This window comes from Manihot esculenta, chromosome 5 (assembly GCF_001659605.2).
Source record: "Manihot esculenta cultivar AM560-2 chromosome 5, M.esculenta_v8, whole genome shotgun sequence".
Lineage (NCBI taxonomy): Eukaryota > Viridiplantae > Streptophyta > Magnoliopsida > Malpighiales > Euphorbiaceae > Manihot > Manihot esculenta.
This window is the reverse complement of record NC_035165.2, coordinates 31577706-31603043: the sequence shown is the minus strand read 5'-3', so window position 1 is coordinate 31603043 and position 25338 is coordinate 31577706. Positions and strand designations below refer to the sequence as shown.

The window sequence follows — 25338 nt, the reverse complement described above, 5'->3', positions numbered from 1 at the left end:
TATACTAAAGAATAAGGTGAATATAGAACTTGAAAATAGTTGTGTAAGAGAATTGCATATTTTTATCTCTTTGATTGTTAGCTTTTACTGTAAAATGATGAAACTAATATAGTACTTTCTGAAAATCCGGCAATGATATGGCCATCTATTTGATAACGAATTTCACCAGTTTAACTGATCGGTAATCTCGTGATTACAAGCGTAATAGGAGTCTACTAGATTATACCTACTAATGGGAGGGTGAGTCTTGATGAAGAATTGGTATGCTATGTTGTACGGGTCTTCTTTCCCTTGGGTGGGACCATGCATCTGCTTGTCAGACCTTTGCCACATAGCCTATCCCATGGTCACAGCTCAGAGCTTATTTTGGACAATTATTATATAACATCAGAGATTCTCCCGCCAGTATTTGATTCTTCAAATTCGAAGGTGACAGTTATCTCCATGATTTGGGGCACATGGCTAATTTAAATTGGCCTTTTCCTACTCATGTCGTTTTGCCTACTTCTGCACATTGATGATAACTACTCTGTTTCTCGAGCCACTTTTAAGCATTCCGTCAAAACCGTCATATAAGAACCCTTCTTCTTCACAAAATATAACTTTTGCTTACAACTATAATCTTTACTTCTGAAAAGACTCAGTCGCTCCTTCTTTCTTGTTTATACTCCTTTGCTTTCACGATAATTTCTATTTTCTATTTTCTATTTCCTTTTAAGATAAATAGGAATATTTCCTCTTCTTCTCTTACTCCCGGTGAAAGTTTTGCCTCGAGCTCCTCCTCCGACGGTCCCATCCGTGTTCTTAGCTCTATCGTTCTACTGAGGGCGATTCATGAACATGAAGGCATTCTGATCAGTGATATTCCTTCCATCCTAATGAAACAAGATGTAGGTCACCTTCACGATAAGTACCAGATTTTTTGAAAAACCTTCCGCGTCTATGCTCCCTCCTCGAACGTTCACGTAGATGATCAGAACCCTGCAAAGAATACCATCATAGTTTTTGAAGAGCAGTTGAAGGCGAGTCTTCGGTTTCCCATATATAGATCCCTTTTTCACTAAGGTTCTCCGGTTTCACAAACTTTCAATTGCCAGCTACATCCCAACAGCCGGAGTCCTGATGGCCTTCTAGTTTGTTTGTTCTAATAATAACATCGAGCCAAGCATGATCCTCTTCTCTTAGTTGTATCAGCTGGACACTCAAAGAAATGAGGAGTTCTAGTTTTTCAGTGGGAGAAAACGCTAGACGATATTTGACTAGATACCTTCTCCATTGAAACGATAGAAAAATAAGTTTTTTATTCTCCATCACCCGACGTCCGAGAGTTTCAGATGCCTCCGAATGAGCTGGAATCTGTGGGTGGAATTGAAGAAGGATGGGGTCCAGCCATGGAGGGATGTGGATGGGGCTTTAGATTTTCTTTTATACAATCCTAACTTGTTAAAAATATTTACGATCATTGATACTCGCCTTGCTTCATACCTATTTAGAAGGATCTTGACGACTAGCGGGTCATTTTGAAAGAATCCTATCGCTTTGTCTGCAGATCCGACCCTTACTTTCTGTTTGACCCATGACTCCTGTTCAAGTGACAGGATGTCTTCTGCAATACATTTATTTTCTCCCATCAGGTTCTCCTGCAATGACATGTATGACCCCGGCCATTTTGAGAGAGAGGAGAGAAATTTCTTTCTCAGAGAAAAGGAATAAGAGACCAGTTTTAATTCAAATAAATAAAAATAATGCAATGGATGCTCCCAGCAGCAAAACCAAATGATGCAATCGAAAAGAGAGTTGTGCTATGATTGACTAAACTTGCAAGAAAGAAATCGTGAGGTGGCTGGCACTTATGGCAGCCACTCCAATGCTCAAGTCAGTAAATTAGAGAATAAGGCAAATATAGAACTTGAGAGTAGTTGTGCAAGAGAATTGCATACTTTTGTCTTTATGATTGTTAACTTTTATATTATAAGAAGATAGAGTTAATATATTATTTCCTGAAAATCTAGCGATGATGTGGCCGGCTATTTGATAAGAAAGTTTGCTAATTAACCGGTCGGTGGTTCCACTATTACAATATGTTGATTTATACCTATTAATGGTAACTTTATACCGAGACTCAACCTCTTTAAAGGAGGACGAGTTTTGGTGAAGAATTAGGTGTAATGATATCCAAAATTTTCTTTTCTCGTGCAAGGATAATTCATGTCTCACTTTTAAGCGATTTTTATGTAGCATTAAATATTTAAACTTTATTAAATAAGGTGAAATTAAGAGAGATAAGGGAGAAATAATTTTACTTTGTTGTAACCTATAAATATATAAGTACATATAACAAAAATTTTATATTACTCAAATTAAAGTTGGAGAACTAAAGGAAGCTGAGTGACAATATTAAAAAAAAAAATTAAAATTGAGTGACTTTAAATTAAAATTAGTTTAAATTAACTTAAAAACTACAATATTCAGTCAACAATGTTGACTTTAATGGTAATAAAATTAAAGTTAATTAAGTGAATTTTAAAAAAGAGATCATGACGTTATTAAAAAATTTTAAAATTGAGTGATTAGAAATAAAAATTATCTGAATTTTTATTAAAATAAATTAAAATTAAAGAATTTTTTGACAATAAAATGAAGTCAAGGAACGACCATTTTTTAAACTGAGCGATATAATTTACTTCTTTAATACATTTTAAATAGATATAGATTAGGAATCTAATAAATAAGTTAAATATTAAAATAAATAAAATTATTAATTTAAAGAATAATTTAATATGGATACAATATGAATAAAGGTGTAATAAAAAAATTAATATAAATTTTTTTTCTGAAATGAGAATTGAAAGAGTAAAATATGATATTTTTATTTAAATAGATTTATCACAGACTAAATTTGTGAATATAAATTAATATAAAATTTATTATTTTAATTTATTAATTATATTTATTTAATTCATATAAAAAATAAGTATAGGAGAAAAGAAGTATTATTTAAGAGGCAATCAGTTGCATGCTAACTAATCATATGGACAAAAAGGGATGACAGGAATTTAGGGATTGAGGCAAAAGAATCTTTCTTGGCTTGATTATAAAAAACTCTTTTAATATTTAATGAAAATGCATTTTTAGTTTTTATTTTTTTAAATTTGATATTTTAATTTTTATATTAGTTAATAAAAATATAAAACTTCAATAACTTAGAGTTTATAATTCAATACTTCAGGAATAATAAATTAATTTTAATATACTTAAACTTTAAACTGTAATACTGAAATATTAAAATCGAAACATAATAAATTGCTATTTTTCAATTAAGGACTAAAATATTTTGATGTTAATGAATTTAAAAAATCTAATTTTTTTCATATATAATATTTTTTATAGCAAATGTTTTTTAAAAATAATTTTTAAGAAAATAACTATTTTTATTGTGATATTAAAAATAAAATATATATAAATTTATATATTAGTGTTATAAAATTCTCAAAATTTTAGAAAGTGATATTTTTATTTTGAAAATAAGGTTCCCTTCAAATCTTCTCAATTTAATTTTAAATAGACTTTTGATTTTGATTATATCAAAATCCTTTGTATCAAAAAGAAAAATTTAATCATTGAAATTTTCTGCTGTGTGCGTGGTTGGGTTTTTTATTTTGAAAACTTGGAATCCAAGACGGTGTCGTAGAAAATCTTTCCAAGGCTTAGCCACACATTGAAGCCTTAAATTGACCGTTGTTGCAATTACCAACCTTGCACTGCCCACAGCATTGCCCTTAAAAATATTAATATTTATAAAAACATCATATGTAAACATGTGAGAAAATAATGTTATAGAAATATTATCCTTTTATTTAATGTAAAATTTTTTATAAAAATTTAATTAAATTAATTTTTAGAGTTTTAAAAATTAAGATTTTATATAATTTTATAAGAATTATTCAAATGTATTTTATATGGTCAATGGAATTAATGGGTGAAGCTGGGAACTGTGAGGCTGGGGCGATGCTGCCGTTTTGGGTAATGTTTGTTTTAGTTTCTAGTTTCTGGTTTTTATTTTTGGGCTGGACTCTTTTGTGTAGCATGGACTAGACTACGTTGGATTGGATTGCTTTGATTATTTTTGGGCCAAATTTGTTACGCTCTCTTTGTATTTTGCCCAATTATGAGCCATATAATACAATCTTGTTGCAGTTAAAAAAAAAAAAAAATGTCATTGAAATTGAGGCACGCCAAAAATATAAGTGGCGAATTCAGCTTTATTCCTACAATATAAAGTCTTCGACCTTTATTTTATATTCTTTTTTTTTATTAGAAAAAGAAAAATCTATTATGTGTGTTGTTTGTCAGTGAATGTGATGGGAAATCTCAGACTTATGTATAAAAGCAGGTTTGATTGGGTGGAGTAGGATCATTTGGGACTATTATAACAAGAATCTTGTTGAATAAATGCCACGTCAATATCAAACGATCATCTGTCCTCTCTGCATTGTTTCTACGCAAGTAATTTTCAATAATCCCTTTCCCAATCCCAGCGCCATCTCAACTTGTGCTTTGGATTTTTGTATTATTATTATTATTATTTGTGTTTTTCACATAATCTAAAAATATTATAATTTTAATTTAATTAAAATTAATAAAAAATAATTTTTACGTAACGATAAAATTACGTGGGTTTTAAAAACTTTTGACTTTGAACAACAAAAAGTAATATTCCTATAAAGTAAAGTTGGAGTAAGACTGAATATTTTTCAACAACGAAATGTTTTGCCGAAAATACATGTGGCGATTTCAGCTTTATTCCTGCACGATAAACTCTATTACCTCTTATTTTAATTTTTTTTTTTAAAAAAAGGTCTTCTTTCTCCGTGAATGTGATGGGAGAATTTTAACTGATGTAGAAAATCAATCTCTTTCTACTTTTCTTCGAGAGAATCTATCAAGATTTAGTATCTTATCAACAAAATTATGCTATTTTAAGTCGCTATCGATATAGTAAATATAATTAAATAAATTAAAAATTAAAAATTTAATATTTTTTTAAAAATAAAATTAAATTAACTTTAATTAAAAATAAAAAATTGATTTGATTACATTCAATTTTATCAATTTAAATTTTTAATAAATTTTTTATCTTTTATGATTTATTTTTAATATTTTAAATTTTAATTGAAATATTTTAACTTTAATATAATCTAATTTATTTATATTATTGAAAATAATATACTATTATCTCTGTTCGGTTGAATTTAATTTTTTTAATTTTTTTTTATTAAAATATTAAATTTGAATCATGTCTAACTTATCCAAAAAAGTTAACTCAAGGGGAGAAGTATCTATAGCTCATATAAGGGATATATTATCCCTTTTCATAATCGATGTGAGATTCAACACATTTCTCACGCTTAAAATTTTACTGGTGTGTGGCATATTTATAGGAGATCTAACATCGAATGAGAGACTCTGATACCATATTAAAAGCTAACTCAAGGGAGGAGTGTCTATGTCCTATATAAGGGGCACATTATATATTTTCACAATCGATGTGAGATTCAATATAAAATCGAATCGAACTGAATTATTTAAAAATTTTAAAATTAAAAATTGAATCGAAATAAATAAAAAATTAAATTAAAATAAATAAATAACTGAATTAAAAATTTAAATTAATTCAATTCGATCGATTTTTTTTATTTGAATTGAATACTGCCTACTATTGATCTAAAGTTGCTAATGCTTCTAATTCATGGGCCGGAGTGCTAGTTTGGGCTTTTGTTTATTTTTCTTTATATGTAGTTGTACATGTTTGGGTAGTAGACCTTTTGATGTTTATCTCTTGAAAAAGAGGAGAGGTTTGATTGGGTGAATTAGCATCATCAGAGGCTATTATAATAAGAATCTCGTTGAACAAATATAAAGCCACATCAAAATCAAACAATCATCTGTCCCCTCTGCATGTTTTACACGCAAGTAATTCCCAATCAAATAGCTCGCTTTATCCAACTACGACTAACGCAAGTTGTGCTTGGATTTTGTCATTATTAACTTTTTTTTTTCCTAGAAAAAGACTCATATAATATTATATTAATATGTAAAACTCCATTATTTTTAGATAAAAATTTCTTTAATTTTAAGGGTATCTAAAAGTTTGAAATTTGAATTTTATTTATTATGAAATTATTTATTTTTATAATATAAAAAAACTTCATTAATTATTATTATTATATTAAATATATAAACTCTCTATTTGATATCATGAATCATGATAGAAAAAAATCAATTTAATTAATATTTATACTTGAAATGAAAATTTTAGCTTTTTATTATAAAAAATCATTTTAAAGTAAATAAAATCAAGAACAATTTTATAAAAAATTTATTTAATTTTTTAAATTATCCCTAAAGATTTTTTTAACATTTCTAAAAAAATTTAAAATTTTATAACTTTGAAAATTTTTATTGCATATGAATATAAAATTATAAATGATTTTTTAATAATTTATTTAAATGATTTTTTTATAAAATTATTTATACTGAATTATAAAAGAATTAGGGGAGAGTACAAATAAATAGAAAATAAAATTTGATGATTCTCCTGTCAAAAAAATTTGATGATCAGTAAAAGTTAAATCGAATTAATTTTAAATAAAATTTAAATTAGATTGAATTAATTGAATTTGATTTATTTTAATTTAGTTTGATTGGGTAAACGTTTTTTATAATGAATTTTGAAATAACTTTAGCAAAATTGAAAAAAAAAATCCAGTAAAGGGCTGACGATATTTTTCTCTTGAAAATTATTAATGGTTTGTATGAACAAAGTACCCCAACCCACTCAAACTCACCATCTTGGTCCACCCACCATAAACAAAGTCTGCTTTCCCACTTCCTCATTATCTCTCTCTCTCTTGCATCATGCACTCATTCGTGGATTCTTGGCCTTGAAAATCGCTTTCCTTTCATATTCGTTTTGAAAGCAAGGCAACCTCATGTTGCAAGCCACACGCCCCAACAGTGAAAGGACACTTTCAAGTGAAGTGCTCAGCAGCTCCTAAACCAAGCGGTGTTTTGTCCTAATCTCTCCCTCTCCTTATAACCACTTCCATTGCCATCATACCCAACTCAATCCAAGAAAGTAAAGAGGTGATAATGATTGTAGCATGACTCCAGAATATGGGTTCAGAATTTTATATATCATCCTCGTTGGAAGAGTCTGACTACTCTGTTCTCTGTACTGCAGATTATTGAAAAAATATGTGTTTTAACTTCTTTGCAGTCCATGTTCAAATGGGTCTTCTTAGTTTGGGTTGGTGAGATAATAGATAGTTGCTTGCTTGCTTCTATTTCATGTGTCATCTAGTTCTTTGTCAACTTAAACCAAATCAATGTTTTGATTATCGAAAACCCAATTGCGGCTATGCTTTTGTTATGGCATTTAATGCTGTCCATATTACATTGAAAGGCTCAACTGGTGCTTGTGGCTTCTCTTCTTTCATACAAGGATCCCATTGAAGATTGTGGGCTAACGTCTGTTTTTTCTTTGAAGGGATTCTGCAAGTTAAAGCAGAGCACGTTGTAACCCTCCCCCAGTCCACCCATTTGATGCTGATTTTGAGTGTTTCTCCTTTTTTCATCTCTCTAGAAGTTTTACTCATTGGGTAATGTTCCTTTGAGATTTGTCGTTAACTATATATTTCAAATTTGGATCTTTGCTACCTTTTCAACTTTCTGTTACATTTACTTACTACCAAAGGGAGAAACAAGAAAACCAGCAGCAAGAAGAAGACTTAAAAGGGTAAGATCAGGTTTCTCTTTTAAATATATGTATATATTTTATCACTTCTTGGTATCAAAATTGCGTCTTGTGTTGGTTGTTTAGGTAGAATATTTTGATGAATAATCTAATGGGGACTGTGCACATGGAAGAAACGAAAGGGATTGAGAAGGAGAATTCGGAAGAGATGGGAGATGAGCCAGAGTACACAAGTAGAATTGCTCCGTGGAATAAACAGATCACAGTTAGAGGGGTCGTAGCTAGCTTAGTAATTGGCATCATATACAGTGTGATAGTGATGAAGCTGAACCTCACCACAGGCCTAGTACCCAATCTGAATGTTTCTGCTGCTCTACTGGCTTTTGTTTTTATTAGAACATGGACTAAGCTTCTTCAGAAGGCTGGAATTGTAACCAATCCGTTCACTAGACAAGAGAATACCATAATTCAAACTTGTGCCGTTGCTTGTTATAGCATTGCTGTTGGAGGTTGGAGGCTTTGATCTTATGACTTGTTCTATGAAATTTTCCTATTTTTTCTTGGCTCATTTTGTAAAAATTATTGAATATCAGGTGGTTTTGGGTCTTATCTTCTGGCATTGAATAGGAAGACATATGAGCAAGCTGGAGTTGATACAGAAGGGAATGCTCCTGGCAGCATAAAGGAACCTGGGATTGGCTGGATGACTGGTTTCCTCTTTGTTAGCAGTTTTGTTGGGCTGCTTGCGTTGGTTCCTCTTAGGAAGGTAATCCCTTTTTGGTTTTTTCCCTTTAACTAATCCTATTGCTTGATGGATTACATGTTTGCATAATTTATTAGTTAATTTCATTATTAAACTTCTTTATATTTACTTGTGGGACTGGAAATGGTATCTAATTTATGCATTTTTTGGTAAACCAGATCATGATAATAGATTATAAATTAACTTATCCAAGTGGAACCGCAACTGCGGTTCTCATCAATGGTTTCCATACTTCTAAAGGAGACAAGCTTGCTAGGTATGCATCTAATTTACGTAGTTCATGCCAATTGAATATTAATTGGAAATTTGATCATGAAGCATTAAGTATACTTCTTGCAGGAAGCAGGTTCATGGGTTCATGAAGTTCTTTTCAATAAGCTTCATCTGGGCTTTCTTTCAGTGGTTTTACTCTGGTGGAGAGAGATGTGGATTTTCTCAGTTCCCTACATTTGGATTGAAAGCTTGGAAAAACTCGTGAGTGTTCATATTATACTTACAGTTTGTATCTCAACGTGGGATTAATTCTCCATTGATTGAACAAATTGGATTTTGCAGATTTTTCTTTGACTTCAGTTCTACTTACGTAGGAGCAGGAATGATCTGTTCCCATCTTGTGAATTTGTCTTTGCTACTTGGCGCTGTACTTTCTTGGGGAATCATGTGGCCACTGATAGGAGGGAATAAAGGAGATTGGTTTCCTGCTACTTTACCAGAAAGCAATATGAAGAGTCTAAATGGTTACAAGGTCCTATACTAGTTCATTTTCGATTACTTGCTTTAGTAAAGCTCCTGTCATCTTTCAGAAATGGTGGTGATTGCTAAAATCAGTGTTTTAATATCTCATATCTGTTGCAGGTCTTTATTTCTATTGCTCTGATCCTCGGAGACGGGCTCTACAATTTTGTCAAGATACTATATTTTACTGCCAATAGCATCCGTGCCAGAGCAAAGACTAACAATTCTAGAACAGGTAATTTTCAGTTCTGTATGTTCGATTTTGGCAACTTAGTTCTCAAGACATTGGGGTCAGCTCCGGTATCTCTAGCTTAATGGTATTAGAGTTTGCATCGCCAAATGTAAAACAGAAAAAAGGGAAAGAAAAAGAATAGGATAAAACATTTATGCAATGTTGAATTCATCAGGGTAGCATAAGATATTAACTTTCCTATATGTGGTTTCAGATGAGTCGAAACAAGCTCCGGATGATCTTCGGAGGAATGAATTTTTCATAAGAGAAACTATTCCAATGTGGGTAGCATGTTTAGGGTACACTGCGTTCTCCATCATTTCCATCATTGTGATCCCTCTCATGTTTCCTGAGCTAAAGTGGTACTATGTAGTGGTTGCCTACATTCTTGCACCTTCTCTTAGCTTCTGCAATGCTTATGGTGCTGGTCTAACCGACATGAATATGGCGTATAACTATGGAAAGGTGGCCCTTTTCATACTTGCAGCCATATCTGGAGGAAATAACGGGGTTGTCGCAGGACTTGTGGGATGTGGCCTGATTAAATCCATTGTTTCCTATTCTTCTGATTTGATGCATGATTTCAAGACTGGTCATCTAACTCTTACTTCTCCTCGGTCGATGCTTCTTAGCCAGGTGATTGGGACTGCAATAGGTTGTGTTGTAGCTCCTCTTACATTCTTTCTCTTCTACAAGGCTTTTGATGTGGGGAATCCTGATGGAGAGTATAAAGCTCCATATGGCCTCATATACCGAAACATGGCGATTCTTGGTGTCGAAGGATTCTCTGCCCTTCCCCAGCATTGCTTGCAGCTTTGTTATGGTTTTTTTGCCTTCGCTATCGCAGCCAATTTGGTAAGAGATCTATTCCCAAAAAACATTGGCAAATGGATCCCTCTCCCAATGGCTATGGCAGTACCTTTCTTAGTCGGGGCGAACTTCGCAATTGATATGTGTGTGGGGAGTCTGGTTGTGTTTGCTTGGCACAAGCTAAACAGCAGAAGAGCAGGTTTGATGATTCCTGCAGTGGCCTCCGGCTTGATCTGTGGAGATGGTTTATGGATTCTCCCCTCATCCATCCTTGCACTGGCTAAAATTCATCCTCCAATATGCATGAGTTTCAAGTAGAAATGCGGTTGAGAGCTCGCAAAATCTGTAGCTTTTGACCAATAAACTTTATTATAGGCACAAATATAGAGAATAATTAGAGAGCTTCCCCTTCTTAAGCAGTAAGTTGCAGGGCACGTTGAAATAGTGTATTGTATACAGGAACTAGTTAGAGCAATCAAAAAATAAAAAATAAAAATATATTTCTTATTTGAAATTGGAAAACAATAAGATAGAATAAATAAATAAAATCATTTGATTTTGTTTTTTCAATTGAAGTGTATGATTTAAGGGCTTGTTCTATTCTAACTAGATTTCACAATATCAATGATTTACTGAAAGTTTTATAGAGTTGATAGTTTTGAGCCTTGATAGAGTTTAACTGCTTGAGACTTATCTTTTTGATTCTCTAGTTAAAGACTACTTTATTTATTAATTTATTTCATTTTTAATGAGTAACATGATACACTTTAATTTATCATTTATATGGCAAACAATAATATATAATTAAATTTATTTAATAAAATTAATTTAATTAAAAATCACTAAATAAAATTTATAGATCCAAAGTAAAATTTTCATTCATATGCAGTTGAGACCAATTTACTATTTTATTTATTTAATAACATGTATAAAGAAATTTGAATTTTGATTGATCATAATATTTTTAAGAAAATTGCTTTATTGTTAACACTTTCTTTATTATGCAATTTCGTGCATCTGTTGTCTTTTTGATGTGGGCGTAAAGACAATAATTTTCAATAATTTGAAACGTAAAAAGTTAAGAGAGTGTATGTGGTTATTTTAACTTAAAATCATATAATTAGATGTCTTTAATAATTAATTAAAATATATGGTTATTTTATAATATTATTAATAACTATTTAATAGTTAAGAGAGTGTATTATAATTAAATTATATGAATAATTTAATTTATTAAAATAATCAGACAATATTAAATATAAAAATAATTAAAGAGATAATATATATACACACAATAAGTCTAAATAGCTCACAAATAATTTATTTTATTTATATCCTTATTTATTTACTGTTTCAATCATATATTATTTAATAATTTATAAAATTTAAATTTAAATTCTTTAAATAGAATTATAATTTTGAAAAAATAATTTATAAAATTATATTGAAATTACATAACATATTAAACATATTATTAAAATTATATAATAAAATCATAATATTACTAAAACTATTAAAATATATATAGACACAAAATTGATGCTCAGTTTCAATATAATTCTTACAAGGAAATAGAGTTAAAATTAAATAATTAAATAAATTTAATTTAGAAATAATTTAATTCTTATAATTAAGTTATTATTTATTTTAATGCGATTGAAAATGATTTTTCAATTCGGTTAAAAACCCTCGATAATCATAAACAGCTCTAGAGGTGAAAAATAGAAGCAAAAGCTGAGAAGAAATCTTTTCCTACATAAAGTAGGACACAAAACCACAAAGACCAATGGTTTTGAAATGCCTTTCTACACAGGTGGAGAAGAATAAGCTAACGTCTAAAAGTTAAGAAAATCCAACCATATTTTATTAGACCCTAGAAACTATGGCTAGGTAAAAGCTTGAAAAAGCAGTAGATGAAAGAGATTCATCGAATCGCAGAGATGCATGTTGTGATAAATTTAGCTCGAGAAGAACTACAACAACCCATGTGTAGGGGATCATGAGTATCTCGAAGATAGACCCATTACCGTTCGCTATTAGCCTAGTAGGCCTGTTGCAAATGGTCTTCCGGACGACAAGTAAAGGCTGACAGGCACTATGTAAAAACAGATGAAAGCCAACCACTTCAAGAAAGAAACAAATATAAAAATAAAAATAATAAAAAAATCAATCAATTGAAAACATTTATCCAGTGAAAGAAAAAAATTAAATCATCTTTAAAAAATGACTGTCTAAGAACTGAACGAGGAGAAAAATCCAAATCCAACTTGTAACTGTCATATTCATGTATAAATACATGCAAAAACTGCATGCAAGTTTTTCTTCAGCTTACTTATCGGAACATTCAGAAAATTCTGAGTAAAATAAACAGTTGGTCAGAGTGTTTCCGACGGCTATATCAGAATGTTAAATTTCTAGATCTCAATAAAACCAAGCAAAATCAGGAAAGAGTGGTTCCAGATTCTTTCAAGTGAATCCAGTTAAAAAAGGTGCTGTAACCGTGTTGCAGCAAGCAACCAAGAATTCTGCTTGTGAAAATCTGGAATCCCAAGACATTCAAGAGCATGTCAAAGCCCTCAAATCAATAGATTAACAGCTTGATTACATACATAAGATTTTCTGCATGGGATCCAACTCAGAGCACTAAATAAATAGAACTATAATTGTGGGATGATGATCTTACAAAATGACATATCATTTGCAGAGAATTAAAGACGACAATAATTTTCAATGGTCCTGGGCATCTGACTGAATGTTCAATATTTGGGAAACTACAAGTTTAGAGAGTTCATTGATTGTGGCTTGAACATGGTCGTCCGACTGTCTAGACCATCCAGGTGATTGTGAGTTGGATCTAGTGTACTCATTTGCAGCAATCCTTGTCTTAGTTGATGTGGCAACAACATTTTCCAAATCTGATTGGCGCAAAGGCCTTGGTGCCTGAGGGGGAAAAATTATAATTGAAAATCACAAAAGAGTAAGTCTCAAATAGCTAGACATAAAGATAAAAGTGAGGTTTCCAGGAGGAAATGGCTGCTCATAGAGCACTTAATTTCATTTCTTGCTAAGGTTCAAGTCAACTTAAGACATCACAAAGTCAGCAAAGGAAAATCATAGCTAGACAGTAGAGGAATAGGGAAAAATGTATGCAAGAGTGAAAAAAAATGAAGAGGATTAACCTAATTGGGTTCGGTTACTAATAGTCTATACAATTTTGAGAAGTTACAGCCCAATAATTTTTTTACACACACAGAAGCAACAGTTTGACTGTAACACATTGACAAGTATACCCATCAAAACAGACTTTATGAATTTAGATGTGTATAAGCCCAGCCACCATTAAAATAGATCTAAAAAATTTCTAATATTTTTGCAAATAAGGATTTTTCATATCCCATATTATAAATACAATTGAAAGAGCAAACCAAAAAAAAAAAAAAAGAAGAATATACTCACACTATATCGTTTCCCCTTCTTCTCCTCATCCAGTAGGTCCCTAATAGGAAAGTAAGCTGCTTTCTTGCAGAGTTCAAGAAGATCAGAACCTGTGTAACCCTCACACAAGCTTGCTATGTAGTCAAAATCAATGCCTTCTTCCACTTTCTCGCCCTTCAGAATAACCTTCAATATATCAACTCTTTCCCTGCGATCAGGCATCCCAATCTGAAAGGCCTGGGGAAGGCGCCGTAGTATTGCTTCATCAAGTTCTGATGGGCGGTTTGTTGCAGCAAGAACCATCACTTGTGCATTCTCTAAAATACATGAAATCAACAAAATAGTTTAGGCCAAGTAGGTACAACTAAACCCTGCAAACCTCAGTTTCAAGGATCCTACATATGGCACATACAGACTGTCAATTCCACAGAAGAAAACACAAAATGTAACTGTTTCAGGACAAGAACTCACGGTCTGTCGTAAACCCATCCCACAAAGCCATGAACTCGGTCTTCATATTAGTCAAAGCCTCGTGATCTGTAGTACGACGCTGCCCCAAAAAACTGTCGACCTCATCAATAAATATAATAGCAGGCTGAAGTTTATAAGCCAGGCTAAAAACAGCAGCCACTGTCACAGGATAGCAGAAAATAAACAGTACATCAGATTAACCCTTGGCAGAAGAATTGCAAAAGGAACCTTTACTTGCTTCACCTATTTCCTGTTAATATAAATAATTTTGCATCGAATGAACCAAATAAGAAATAACATAGATTTAAAGGAGAGAAAGAAAGGTCGAACCATATCAGAAACTTCTCAACCTCAATGTCCACATCAAAAAATGCAAATGATTGAACCACCTTATATTTGAAATTAATGACGTGCAAAGAGAGAGAGCGGGAGAGAGAGAGAGAGAGAGAGAGAGAGAGAGAGAGAGAGAGAGAGAGAGAGAGAGAGAGAGAGGGCTCAAAGGCTCATGATGCCATCAGAAAGAGATTGTCATATGAGTTTTAACCTAAAGAATTATACCAAGTCTACTGACATCATTCCAATTTTCCCCCAGAGCCCAATGAAACCATACAACATAGATTCAACTTAATTACAAAGAATGGTTTCTCACAAATATTTTATCTCAATGATAGTTGGACTAAATTCATTCAAAAGATTAAGAGATTCATGACGAGATATCATATAAAATCGAAGTGAAAACTAGAATTACTCACCGAGCTTTTGAGCATCACCAAACCACTTGCTCATCAGATTGGAGATCCTCACATTAATGAAAACAGCTCCTGACTCTTTTGCAATAGCTTTGGCAAGCATTGTCTTACCAGTACCTGGTGGTCCGTATAACAGGACTCCTTTTTGGGGCCCAAGAAGCTTCCCATGTGAAAAAAGGTCAGGTCTCCTCAGAGGAAGAATCACCAGTTCATACAATGATTGCTTAATACTTTCCAATCCTCCAATTGAATCAAATTCCACATCAATGTGATCGGGATTTATGACATCACAAGCTATTACATCCTGTTAAAAATGAAATAAAGGAGTCAAGGATATTCAAAGCAAGTTAATAGTGTAAAATTGTGGAATTGATCATAAGCCTCAAAGAGCCTTTATTACAACCAATCATATTGCCAAACATGCAAAATCTAAAAACTTTTAGACCATCAATCAGTTGCTGAGAACCTCAGAAGTGGTTAAATCTTCCACACACCCATGAAAGAGGAAAGGTTTTCCATAGTGCAACCACTTCCCCCACTGAGACTGACATGTAAAATTCAAAAGGTTAAAAACAGAATCAAAGGTGGTTTTACCTGCTAAACCCACATAATGATTCAAAGACAAGTCGGTGTTAATTAAATCTCTTGCCTAAGAACCTTAATCCTGTCACTAAAGGCTGCACTTTTGCTATCCCATTAAAATCCTGTGTTTTATTTACATTTACTCAAACAAATAATCAGCATGGAGACCATTACTGATGTTGTGTTGTCAAACATCATCATTGAGGTATTAACATTTTGGATTCCTTGATAGCTCTGAATTTGATTTTGGCTCAAACTGTATCAGTTGGAATTTATAATTAAAAAGGAGGAAAAACAATTGGAGTGTTTTTGGAAAAATTACACCTATTTTTAATAAGACTTTAAAATGCATACTGAACATAAGAATTCATTCACATTCAAGAATTAACAATCAAAAGAAACTTATATATTGTAAATGTCATCAAATTAATTTTAACCTAAAATCAAAAACACCTAATCACAATTCACAAAAAAAATTTCAACTCAGATAAACACTAGTTTCAAAATTCTTTAAAGAATGACACATGTTTTTCGAAATAAATCACCTAAGTACAAATTCAACCTATCATTTCTCTCCATCCTCACAATCTAAAAATACCCATAAAAAATTCTTTATCCCACTTTTGACGTGAACTTGGTGTTTAACATAGTGGTGAAAAATTCATATAACCCACATCAATTAGTTTGTTGTTTGCGAAATTAGCTAACCAAATGAGTAATTAAGAAACTCTTCCAACTAAAAAAAAATATACACAGGATTAGAAGTACCTCGTAGGGATTGGTCTGGATAAGCGGGCGACCCAACCGCTTCGCAATTTCCTTCTTCTGTTCAAGAGCCTTCTTCGAGGCCTCACGGTTAGGGTCAAGATGTCGGAGGCCCGCAAACAATACCAGACAACTTAGGGCTGCACTTGCAGCGTATAATACAAGCTCCTGCAAGAACTTGGTCTCCGATAAGCCACCCATTTCTTTGCTCTCTTGATAGGGTTTCACAAATTCTAGAATTTGAGAAAAGATTTAACGACGTAGTCTCTCCTGAAAATTGAAGCTATGCTCTGGTGGGAGAGTGCTAGGGAAGAAGGGAATTATGTTCTGGAACGTTGTTTCTTTTGAGTCGGTTCGGCACCTCACGCCTATGGGCTTGGGCTCCAATATTGCTCCACAGATTATGAACTTGTTTGAAATGTTGAAATTAGCACACTTCTAATTTTTTTTTTATTACGGCGAATTAACTCAAATAATCTAAATGTTTTTGTTTATATTTTAAATTCAGTTTTAGATAATTAAATTAAATATTTAATATTTTTTTAAAAAACTTCACATTTATGTCTCAATCTTTCAATATTGAATTGTTACAAAAACAATTATCAAGACATCTTAATTCAAAAAAAAAAAATTATCAAGACATCTAAAAGATCAATAGTTACATTTTTAACTAAAGTACCGTTGGAGGAAAAAAAATTCAAATTGGTAAGTGATTTTTTTTTAACAGTTTTGATGGTAACAGACAAAGTAGAACATAAATTAAATAAAAATAATGGATAAGAGAGACTAGTTTGAAGAAAAAGACAATCAATAAAAAATAAAAAATTATTTTCTTTTTCAAATTAGTCTCCTTAATTATTACTTTTTTGTTTATTATCGTTTTATTTATTTAGATTTTATCATTTCCATTGCAACTAGAGTTATAAAAAAAACATCATTGACTAATTTGATTTTTTTTCCTGTATCGATGCTTTGAACAAGGATGTAGTAACTGATCTTTTATGTATTTTGATAATTGTATTCCCGCTCTTCAAAATTTGAATGTTAGAATATAAATATGAATTTGTGAAAATGTTTGATTTATATAGAATGATAATATTTATTATCTTTTACAATAGAGATTACAACCTATTTATATATAAGAGACTGTATCTAAAGAGAAGGAAAATCAAATCTATAATTGTACAATCCCTAAGATTAAACAAACTGATTAATCTATCAATATTTATTTCCTATATTAACATATTTACTTCCTATAATCTATAACACTCTCTCTCAAGTTGAAGTATAAATGTTAATCATACCCAACTTGTTACATATATAATTAACTTCAGTCATAAGAACAACCAACCCAAAACAATTAAAATAAACAAAGGATCAGAAGAACAAAACTCGTGAACAATACCCAATGAACAGGAATAGTACTCGATGAATAGAGTTCTAAATCTTCAAATATTACCCTTGATGGATAATTCCGATGAACATAGTCTTAAGTCCAATGTTAACTTTATAGATACCACCACATGAATACAAAAAGGTTGGGATATAAATATAAAATTAAAAAAAAGGTTTGGATTATTTCGTTCAAAAGACTAAAAATATAGTTAACTAAAAAAATAATAAAAAAAGGCATGTGGGTTGATAGTTGACATTTTTAAATTCTGGTCAAAATCGATTTGGACTTATAAATAAAATAATGATAAATTTTAAAGGTTTAGTTTAATAATTCAAAATTAAAAGTTTAGGATATAAACAGTGAGTTGATAAAATATTGAATTATTTGAGTTAATAAGCCTTTTATTAAATAAATTTATACATTTCTATAAATTTAAATGTATTTGATGTTTGATGAGATTTATGAGTTAAATGATAATATTGACTGAAGAAAATTTTTGGAGATTAATTTTTCATCATAAGTTGAGGAAATTCTATGCTACTTTTGAGTATTCTTATAATGTTAAAAATCTCAATTTAAATATACTACTTCTCCGCTTTAGGTTGAGAGATAAATTGATATATTATTTCATTACAAGTTTTAATCTTGATTTAGGTGTTTATGATAAAAAATATGTAAAAACAACTCTATATTTAAACTATTTGTGTGATTATCTTGCAGATTGGATTCCGGTACAGGTTTATAAGGAATTAATAGGGAATTCTTGACTTGAATTAAGGGTGGTAAATCAAAAGTAAATAAAATTTAAAGCCTCGCTCTTAGATGTATCCATAGGTTTCTTTGTTATATTTTTCTAAAAACAATAAAAATCCCACTGAACTAACCAAACATGAATGGTTTCTTTCTTTGATATATAGTGAAAAAGCATAAGGTAAATTTTAGATTTTAGTTAGTCTCATAATTTAGAATCATTTTTAACACAAGGCATGACATATACTTGGATTTTGTGATTTTCTGTGTTAGCTGTAAATATGAGTTTGCTTAATGAACACAACACTAATTTGGACATTGTCGAGCACATACTTTTTTTAGATATCACTGCACTTAACTCTATTGAGATATAGAGGCTAATAATATATTATGGACTGCATACCATACTCAACGGGTATATAAATTGGTGAACCACACGAAATATGTAATATTCTCCTAATGATATATTTTGAGGACTATTTTATTTTTTTTTATATTTTTTCTGAACATATAAATATGTAATATTCTCATAGTGTATTTTGTTGAAAAACTCACAGATAAATAAGAAAACCCTAACTGCCATAGACGTAGCTAAATTGGTGAACTACATTTAATCTATGTGTTATTTATTTTTCGTGTTTATTTTTGTATTTTGTTATTATTCGATCCCTAACAAACTCAATTCCTTTATTCAGTTAAAAGTTAATCTAGTTGAGTTTTTTTTTCATCAAGTTGCGAGATCCAATTTCATTTTATTTTCATCTTAATTTTCTATTTTCATTTTCTTCTGCTTCATAAAAAACATCACTTCCATTATTGTCTTTCTAAGTATTTAAGAGGCCTTCAATTAAGTACATAATTATTTAATTAAGTTAATACAAGTAGCGTTTAACATAGTAATTTATATTAAGAAATTGAATGATTTGATTTAAATAATTTTACTTGTAAATTATTAATTAAGTTCAAATTGTTCTTCATTAAATGCAATTAAATTATTCTAACATTAAAAAAAATTGTGAAATTGGCTTGTTTGAACCCTTTAATCAAACAATAAAAAATTAAATAAATTATTTTTAAATATCAATAATCAATTGATAAAACCTTTTAATTTAAATTATCTTCAACTTGATTACTTACTTATTTAATAATTATTTTTCAGTCTTTATTAATAAAGTTCTCAATTGCGATTTTCTTTCCTTCTCTTTTCTATCTCAAAATTAATTTTTTTTTCTTATATTTTCTTACTTGAAATTAAAAAGAAATAATTTTTATAAATTTCTGAGGGTCAAAATTCATTCATCTTATCTGCAAATAAATTTTGAACTTAAAAAAAATACTCACATTTGACAGATTCGACGTTCGTCAGCGTCTCATATGTAAATCCAATCATAATGTCAATGTCTCATGTAAATACAATCATAATCAATGTAGATTCTACTATAATCATTACGTAAATCCAACCATAATCAATGTAGATTCTACTATAATCATTAATCACATTATGTCCCATATAAATTCTACCGTAATCAATACCTTACATCTAATTTAACCATTGTACATATAATCATAGTATGGTAAATTTTTTCTTTTTCTGAGAAAAGGATGAGTATTTTGTTATGTCTATTGTGAAACGCAGTTACAAATCTATGAGGCAGGCTGGGGTTGCATCCATCCTAAATGTAAATATTGGGGGTGGCATTGAGCTAACCAGTGTATAAGGCTAGGGACAACTAGGAGAACAACTCCTATGCCTAAGCCAGCAACGAGGAACGAGGGTTCCGAATGCATTCACTGACATCTCTCCATCTCCCCAGGAAAAAGAGGCCTGTGATAATCTACTTTCTACACTTCCAGATCCTCCTGGGTTACATGACTTGCCTGTTTTTACTACCAAAATGCTTGAGGGTTACAGTTGGCAATTCTTGATTACCGATTTTTCTATAATACCGGTCACTCCATGCTTTACCTGCTCAGAATTGTGCACTGCAGAGAATGAGCGTGGGAAGAATATGGAAGCTGCAAAGTTGTTATCTCTCCATGAGAAAATTATTCATCAGGTAACTGAAGCAACAACAGGTTTTCTGATATTGAGGCTGATCTTATAATGCTAAAAAGGTACCATGCTCTTCTCAAAGCACGCCTCAGGATATTAATGAATTGGTGGGCATGCTTCAGTTTGAATTTGAAAAAAAAAAAAAAATACATATCTGGCACACCTGGAGGCTAGGAAGACTCTGCAAATCAAAGTATTGGCAAATATTGATGTCAAGATACAGGACATTGCTCTTGAGGCAGAGGAGCCCATCATAACTATTCTCAGTTGCCGAGAGGCAGCCTGCAGAGCTGCTATGGAGGCGAATAGAGCTCAACTAAACAACTCCGAGAATCTAGTTTTTCTACAGGTGTGTGAGAACTTAAACTATGGCTATTAGTATAGACCTGATATGTAGGCTTGTAGGCTCAATTTAATGGGATCTTCTGCAGTGGAGCCTCTGCTAGAATGCAGCCCAAAAACACAGTTTGTAATGTATAGACAAATGCCAGAGAACCTGAGGATGAATATGATTTATAAGCTTATTGTTTCTATAACATTCCTCTAATGGATCTCTCCGGAAGCAACAGAAAATTGCATTTTACTTCCAAAAGGCAGTTCATTCAGCCTAATGCTGAACTTCAAATGGAAGGTAATGAAACCTCATAAAAAAAATAAGATGCTATCTTTATATCCTCTTCAAGAAAGCACTTTACTTCAAAGAAGCTCATATGCCAAGTAATCACATAACATCATATGATTCAAATCAATAACTAAGCACAAGATTCAAACAGGTACCAGATCTATTTTTTCTTTTGAATTTTTTTTTGTAGTTCCTACACGAGTTCCAGTCAATTAACTTGATGAGATAGAACACTGGAGCAATACCACCATAAGCTTTTGTGAAAATAATTTTATTAACAGATAAATCAAGACTTCAAATATCTTTCAGATGTGGAACATGGCAAGAATGACAGTGACAAACAATGACAATTTCAATTCTGATCAGTTTCTTTACAACATGAACATTACCAAGAACTATATGCTTAACAATCAATGCTGGAACAAACCGAAGGAGGATCCTAGCAGGTTGTTACCAGTTTTCCTTAACAATTTTCGACTTCTCAAGTATGAATTTCCCTTCCTTGTACTTCTGAGATGCTTCATAAGCTCGCTCGTACTTCCAACCCAACACCTCACGGCAATCAGCACAATAGATATCAGCAACAGTATGGAGACCAGTTATCAGATGCCTATCTTCTTTAGCACCTACAATAATATTCATTGCGTGGGAGAACAGAAATGCTCGGCCATTTCTTCCCTATGAAGGAAATGATGTAATAGATTGTTGAACAATACAAAATTTTCTTGTAACTTCCTATAAAAATAATAATAATAACCTCCACAAATTGAAAAGAAAAAGAGAATTAAGTAACTGGATGAAACCTGCAGTAAAGATTTAACTGAAAGCACATCTGAAAATTATTTTCGCAGAAAGAGCTAAACCCACAAAAATTATTTTCACAGAAAGTAAGCCCAGATGAGGATTCATGTTTCATCCACTCAAAACCCACGAAAAAATCATATATTTGCTGTACAAGATTTTCAATCAAAAGATCATAATACAAAATCTCATATCACAGAAAGGAAATAACAGCTAAAACACAATTGGTTAATATCTTCAGGGATTCAAGTGCTTCACCTGAAAAGCCTTAGAAATTATATCATCATGAAGAGAAACATGGTTTCGACAATTATAACAGCTGTACAACCGAGGACCCATCAATTCCGCCATTAATCAACAATTTCAGGTTTCAAGTCTAATAAACACCATCAGAAAAGAAAACCCAATAGAGAAAATCACACAAAACTTCATCTGAATTCAACATAATCCAATACAAGAAAAGCAAAACTGATCACTCACAGAGCAGAAAAGTTCCCAAGCGTTGGAAAAAGGAAAGTAAAGTTGCAGTTCTCTTACTGTACAAGATCAAAGCATGAATAATAGTGGGCAAGATACCTCAAGTTTCTCTACCTACAATAATTACCCAAAAGTCTGCCAAGAAAAGAGAAAGGAGCGTTAGCGTGAAAGAATAGACCAAGGTTAAGTGAAGAATCCATGAAAGGTTAGAATTAGATAATAAAGAAATAATTCAACCAAAAAAAAAAGTGGGTTTGATAGAGACAGGATTGTATTGAAAGAGTAAACTACAAGAACAATGAATAAAGTAAAGAAAAAAAACGAGAATTAATACTAATAGATGTTAAGAATAATAATTGCCCTACCAAAGGAAGCAAAGAAAATCTGTAAGTGGGTAAGGAGGGAGAGAGAGAGAGAGAGAGAGAGAGAGAGAGAGGATAAACCAAAAATCATGCTACAATCAGTGATTATTATATAATAGAATTGGATTAGGATTCCAGCTGTACACTGAAATCCAACAATTAAACCAATAGAATAACTGAAGTTGAACAAATGTTTTTTTTTTTTTTTTATAAGATACAAGCAGTTGCATTAAAAGTCCTTATTCTTTACTTGGCTCTGAAAGTTAGAATTTTCGTCAGTTTGACTTTGGTAGCCGAGACTGCTAAAAGTAATTCTATACCTCTTACACCATAAATAATTATTAAATTATTAATTTATTATGAAATAAAAATAAATAATTTTTCTTTTTAAATTTTTTAATTTTATTTTAAATATCATTAAACTCCCTTTAATTTTATATTATAAATTTCAGATTAAATTTAATTAAAATATTAATTATTTCTCTCACCTCACATATAATTTCATCTTTTTTAATCAAAATTTAATAAAATTTAAATATTTACACTAATATTAATATAGTTATACTAACCACATCAGATATAAATTCTTTTGATTATTTTTAATGGTTAAATATAAACTTTTTAATTCTTTTAAATATAATTAGAATTAGAATTTTTTAAATTTTCTTAACCACTTATTTTCTTTATGAAAGTAAATAACAAATAAATAAATTGTTCATATTAACTAAATTATAATAATTCAAAAAATTTCAAAATATTACTATAAATATACTAATTTTAATTATAATTATATTTTATTGAATATTATTGTTATTCCTACTTTAATATTACAATTTGATGTGGTTAAAATGAAACTGTGCTGCGATTGATCACTTTGTAAGAAAGAGAACGTGAAATAGTTGGCGCCTATGATAACCACTCTAATACTAAATCAGTAAATTAAAAAAATGGTGAATGTAAAGAATTGTTTAGAATTTAAAAGTAGTTGTGTAAAAATGCGTACACTGGTCTCTATGATTATTAGTGCTTATACTGCAAGAAGATGAAGTTAATTATTGCATCTCCTGAAAATTCAGTTGGCACTAGCTAATTACTAGGAGATCCCATGATTATAGGTGTAATGGGGATTGGCTATATTGTATCTACTAATGGTAACTTTATAAATTCTCACATTATAGTTGAGAGGGCGAGTCTTGATGAAGAGTTGAGACCTACGGTGTCCGAGTCTTCTTTTCTGCCAACAGGACCGAGTATCATTTGACCAAAGCTAAACCCTTGTCTTTGAGTACCAGCTCATGGTCTACTTTAGGTGATTGTTCTACTATATCAGAAGTCTCCCCATCGGTTTTCGATTATTCAAATTCAAAATTTACAACTGTTTTTTCTCGGCTTTGGGACTAACACCCGATCATATGTCTAGAGGTTATCCACCTCATAGTGCTTTTTGGCATAAACTTACCTTCATCTTTTGGAACTAACACCCAAAGACTTGTTTAGCGGTTACCCGTCTTATAGTGCTTTTCGGTAGAAACTTGTCTCTATCTTTTGGGACTAAAACTCAAAGATTCGCCTGGCGGTTACCCACCTTGTGGCGCTTTTTGGCAGAGACTTGCATTTATCTTTTGGGACTAACACTCAAATACTCATTTGGCGATTACTCGCCTTTTGGGGCTTTTCGTTAGAAACTTACTTTTGTCTTTTGGGACTAACACCCAAAGACTTGCTTGGCGATTATCCGCCTTGTGGCGTTTTTCGGCAGAAACTTACTTTTGTCTTCTAGGACTAATATCCAAAGACTCGCCTGGCGGTTACTCGCTTTGTGGCACTTTTCGATAAGAACTTGCCTTTGTCTTTTGAAACTAACACCTAAATACTCGCATGATGGTTATTTACCTTATGGCGCTTTTCGACAAAAGTTTGCCTTTATTTTTTAAGACTAACACCCAAAAACTCGTATGGTAGCTATGCGCCTTATGGCGCTGGCATAAAATGCCTTAGTTTAAGGAACTAACACCGGATTATAGTCTGGCGAATACCCGCCTTGTGGCTTGGCATAAAATGTCTTATTTAGTGGGACTAACACTCGGTTTATGGCCTGACGGATACTCGCCTTGTGGCCTGACATAAAATGCCTTGCTTAGCGGAACTAACATCTGGATTATGTGCCTAGCGGATATCTGCCATGTGGCTTGACATAAAATACCTTGTTTAGTGGGACTAACACCCGATTTATGGCCTGACGAATATCCACATTTTGGCCTGTCATAAAATGCATTGTTTAGCGAGATTAACACTCTAATTATGTGCCTAGCGGATATCTGCCTTATGGCTTGGCATAAAATGTTTTGTTTAGCGGAACTAACACCCGATGTATGGCCTGACATAAAATATTTTATTTAGTGGGACTAATATCCGGATTATGTACCTGGCAGATACCTGCCTTGCGACTTAGTTAGCGAGACTAATATCTGGATTATGGATCTGGTAGATACCCACCTTGTGGTCTAGCATAAAATGTATTGGTTAGCAAGCTAACACCCGGATTGTGGGCCTGGCGGATACCCGTCTTGTGGCCTTTT

General features: G+C 31.6%; 3 protein-coding genes across 8 annotated transcripts; 1 reads left to right on the top strand and 2 right to left on the bottom strand.

Annotated features, from left to right (window-relative positions):
• The first annotated feature begins 6901 nt into the window (after window positions 1-6901).
• LOC122721284 (metal-nicotianamine transporter YSL3-like) lies at window positions 6902-10866 on the top strand. 6 transcript variants are annotated; one of them, XM_043957052.1, is made up of 10 exons: window positions 6902-7146; window positions 7244-7309; window positions 7550-7798; window positions 7883-8265; window positions 8350-8522; window positions 8678-8775; window positions 8859-8993; window positions 9075-9264; window positions 9375-9489; window positions 9701-10866. In XM_043957052.1, exons 4-10 carry the CDS (start codon window positions 7896-7898, stop codon window positions 10612-10614), a joined length of 1995 nt encoding a protein of 664 aa, XP_043812987.1. In that variant the 5' UTR covers window positions 6902-7146; window positions 7244-7309; window positions 7550-7798; window positions 7883-7895; the 3' UTR covers window positions 10615-10866. The 6 variants fall into 6 exon arrangements, with proteins under 6 accessions (XP_043812987.1, XP_043812985.1, XP_043812986.1 ...); XM_043957050.1 differs by having other exon boundaries at window positions 7244-7313; XM_043957051.1 differs by lacking the exon at window positions 7244-7309.
• Window positions 10867-12848: 1982 nt separating this feature from the next.
• LOC110616150 (outer mitochondrial transmembrane helix translocase) lies at window positions 12849-16649 on the bottom strand. The gene is made up of 5 exons (XM_021758489.2): window positions 16302-16649; window positions 14955-15255; window positions 14203-14361; window positions 13753-14048; window positions 12849-13236 (listed from the first exon to the last, which is right to left on the bottom strand). The coding sequence occupies exons 1-5, from the start codon at window positions 16497-16499 to the stop codon at window positions 13024-13026; spliced, it is 1167 nt and encodes a 388-aa protein (XP_021614181.1). The 5' UTR covers window positions 16500-16649; the 3' UTR covers window positions 12849-13023.
• Window positions 16650-21374: 4725 nt separating this feature from the next.
• LOC110616019 (protein yippee-like At4g27745) lies at window positions 21375-22892 on the bottom strand. The gene is made up of 4 exons (XM_021758315.2): window positions 22763-22892; window positions 22401-22532; window positions 22179-22296; window positions 21375-21797 (listed from the first exon to the last, which is right to left on the bottom strand). Exons 3-4 carry the CDS (start codon window positions 22269-22271, stop codon window positions 21570-21572), a joined length of 321 nt encoding a protein of 106 aa, XP_021614007.2. The 5' UTR covers window positions 22272-22296; window positions 22401-22532; window positions 22763-22892; the 3' UTR covers window positions 21375-21569.
• Between the last annotated feature and the right edge of the window lie 2446 nt (window positions 22893-25338).